This window comes from Buceros rhinoceros, unplaced genomic scaffold, assembly GCF_000710305.1.
Source record: "Buceros rhinoceros silvestris isolate BGI_N320 unplaced genomic scaffold, ASM71030v1 scaffold15795, whole genome shotgun sequence".
NCBI lineage: Eukaryota > Metazoa > Chordata > Aves > Bucerotiformes > Bucerotidae > Buceros > Buceros rhinoceros.
In genome coordinates, this window is record NW_010411277.1 from 50,449 (window position 1) to 54,133 (window position 3,685).

At 37.3% G+C, this 3,685-nt stretch overlaps 1 protein-coding gene across 1 annotated transcript in view; it reads left to right on the forward strand.

The window, feature by feature from the left end:
• Window positions 1-1,570, forward strand: part of SBF2 (SET binding factor 2) — a gene marked incomplete at its 5' end in the record, with an annotated part of 49,752 nt that extends 48,182 nt beyond the window's left edge. Inside the window, 2 exons of the mRNA XM_010135959.1 lie at window positions 609-740; window positions 1,022-1,570. Of these exons, the coding sequence (XP_010134261.1) occupies window positions 609-740; window positions 1,022-1,120 (231 nt within the window). The remainder of the gene's footprint in view (window positions 1-608; window positions 741-1,021) is intronic.
• Between the last annotated feature and the right edge of the window lie 2,115 nt (window positions 1,571-3,685).

Genomic DNA, 3,685 nt, shown 5'->3' on the forward strand with positions numbered 1-3,685 from the left:
GCAAGTGTTCTGTGTAGTTCGTAGGTATCTAAAATTACACTTAAAATTTGCAGATCAATTTAAGTTCTCGAAATACGGAGAATAAGCGTTCTTCTGTTAACTCCTTGGTGAAGTAAAACTTTTGTGTTAGTTTCAGCGTAACGAATGGTGAGGAGGTGGGTTTTGTTAGAAAGACCGGTAAGGAATGCTGGGCGCTACAGACCAGGTTCTCCGTTCACCCTTCAGGCAGCCTCTGCTGAGAAGCCATGCGTGACTGTCCGCAGCTTCTCTGCTCTGGAACTCTGGTGACAGTGCTCCTCCCCCAACTCCGTGTCTGCACCCGAGCGGACGGTGGAGACTTTGCTGTTACCCAGAGACGTCAAACAGAGGACTAGCCAACTAGGGGCTATCGCCAGTCCCACCGCTTTGTGAATACCAAACCTGTGGGGTTTGTCAGTTGTGGCTCAGAAATTTTCCATGTCCGATATCCTCGGGTCCTAATGATATTTGCGCCTCCCACCCTTACCGCTCCATGCCCCCAGACCGTATCCAGGAAAAGGGAAGAAGGGGTGAAAGGTCCATCTAAATAGCACACTGGGTTTTTTTCTTTTCCCCCTGCTGTGGTCTAGCTGCGATACTATGATTCTGGTGAGGATACAAGCTGTAAGGGACACATCGACCTTGCAGAAGTAGAAACTGTGATTCCTGCTTCTCCCACAATTGGAGCCCCAAAACATGCAAGTGAAAAAGCATTTTTTGATGTAAGTATTTCTGATCTTTGCTTGATCTTTATGCGAAACTTTCTTTTCTTGGTGTGTTAATCTACTGCTTTCAGTCCTGCTGGAAGGTGTGAGCTAGGAACGAGCTGCCATGCCAGCTCAAGACAAGCCGTTCTTACCCAGCTTGCGTCTGGCCCTCGCTCTGAACGGTGCACAGTCACACCCAAGTAGTACGTTGAGAGTTTAAAGTAAAGTTTGCAAGTTTCTTTTTCTGTTTTGTGTGTTGACTTGTCTGTCTTCGTGTTCTTATTTTTCCCTTGCAGTTGAAGACAAATAAACGTGTATATAATTTTTGTGCCCAAGATGCACAGAGTGCTCAACAATGGATGGATAGGATCCAGAGTTGCATTTCAGATGCTTAGAAAGGACAAACGTTCCGTAAGAAAGACACGTTTAAAGCACCTCTTCCTGTAAGAAGCTAAGTTTTAAAATGTTACTGACAGACAACCAGCCTTCCTTACATTTCAGCCATAAAAGTTCATAACAAGCTAAAGTTCCTTTTCTGTTTAATAATTATGACCATTGTAACTGCTATTTTTTTCTGCAGGGGACGACTTTGAAAAATAATAATCCATTTATACTGAATTTCCGCTTTCTTCAGTACAATTCCTAGCTGTAAAAATGGGCTGTATTTGCACTATCATCTAATCAGTTTTTCACTTCAAAGCTATTCTGTTAGGAAACCTGTCCAAAGGAAATTGTAGACATTTTCCCTCCAACAGGAAGTGTATTTCCGCTTTATTTATATTTCTAGGGAGAATGTTCTTATTTACAAGCTAGTCATGAGTAAGAGGGAACATGTCTACCATTCCTAAAAATAAATAAATAAATAAATGGAGCTTGTCAGTCCAGTGACACGTACCAGGTTGCCAGTGTTTATTGACAGTGGATATTTTGAAAGACCAAAAAGTGAAATTGCCCGATACCAGACTTCGAGGTTTCTTCTCAGTGTGCAGGTTATTCTCTAATCTTGTACTGAGTACTTCTGCGGTGTTGTTACGGATATCGGATTGTAGGGATTATCTGAAGGTCATAGCACTTTTATTTTAGGTTCTGTTTGCAATGACAATGAGATAAATGAAAGAAAACTGTCTGACGCTATCCAAGAGAACAGTAAACAACAAACTAGGAATTCAGTAGAAGAAAGATCTCTTACGTGTGAATTGTATATGTTAATTTATATGCTGTTCTGCTCACTGTAAAATAAGAAATAACAAACATGATAATGCACTAAACAATGGAGCAAGCACTTGCACTGAAATCTTTAAAATGCAGACATCTTGCAGGACAGAGGTAAGTTATTTATAGCAGAACAATACTAGCTAGTTAACAACATTTACAGGCATTAAATATGTACATAATCGGGTTTGATGTGTCGTGATTTGATACTTTTTAAACATTTTTTGCACATGAATTGGAAGACTGTTTATAGATTTTTACATTTGATAAAATTGTGTTTGTTCAGCTTAAAATCCTGGCAAAACGTTTTTAATAGCCCCAAATTAGAAATTTTACAGTCTACAAATAGTGATGACGTAGAGTAGAATATGTAGGTAGTTAAGCCATTGTTTTTATTTTGAAATGTTAATATGTTACATAGCGCACTAATATTAAGAAGGTTTGTATATATGATTCACTATTTTCTCATTTTTCCAGACGTTTTATTTGTAATTTAATGTCAGCCTAACCAAACTGACTATACTTATTTTTCAGTTATTAAATTGTTTGTTGTTTTTTTATAACTAATGTATTTTGTCAGAAAGGAACATAAATTTCTCACCAAACACAATAGGAAATGCAGCTGTTTTTAATGCATTAGCAAATTTCAAACAAAAATATGAAGGATTTTTCTAGCATTTTTCAATTGACCAATTTCCACCTGTGACAGTGGTGTTTGCACATTTGTATTTTCTCTGTATATGAAGTACTTTTATATGTACTTTGTAAAATACTGATCCTGTTCTTAGGTTATATGAAAATATACATACCACTGCTTATTTTGTAACTAGTTAATTTTAACTCTTGTATGTTATGTGATATATGTATGCTAACCATCTTGTAATAAATACACTTCTTAAGGAAAAGTAAAACCTTTCCTTTTACTGTAAAAGAGAAAAAGCAAGACCCACGTGTCGAACTAGGTCCAATGGCACAAGACAAATCCTTATTTACTCTGTATTAAGAATAGTGGGTGTGTTGAAAACTGTGTGGTCTTTTGTATACTTGTAAATATTCTTACACAAAAGTTGCACTCGAGCATCCTTAACTCAAACACTTGTCAATAGTAACACTAAAGACTAAAGAAGTCAGAATTTAAAGCAAAATTATCATTCTATCGAGTCTCAATGTATAGCCTTTACTAAAAGGCTAAGTACGTGTAATGTTCATACTAAGTCGTGGAATAATGATGTTATATATATTTTTTAAAAATGCCTACGTGGTATCACAACATCAATCGACAGCATACTTTCACCCTGAAACGTATCTCACTCAGTTATATCACCTTGTGCAAAAATTATGCAGTTCATAAGAAATAAAACACAAAAAACCAAGGTCTTACTTGAGAATGTGCATCTCAGTTGAATTACCGAGTGTAGTGTGGGATAGCAGAGTTAAAAGGAAAGGGAATGTGTGACGGAGGTAGGGGATCTGTGACGATTCTTGGATGCTGTGGTGCTGAAGTGATAAGGTTTGCATACTGAGCTTGGCATGGATGCTAATGTTGCCTTAAATGTTGATCTTAATTTTTAGTGTCTGTATTGATGGAAAATGGACTTGAGCAACTTAACTTAAAAATATCCAAATAAAAGCTGAAATGAGATATATGATATTTGTGGTGTTTATGTAAGGAATATACAAAGAAATGGTAGGCATAGGCTCCTGGGGTGAAGATGCAAAGTTTGCAGTGTCTCTGCAGTCTCTTCCAT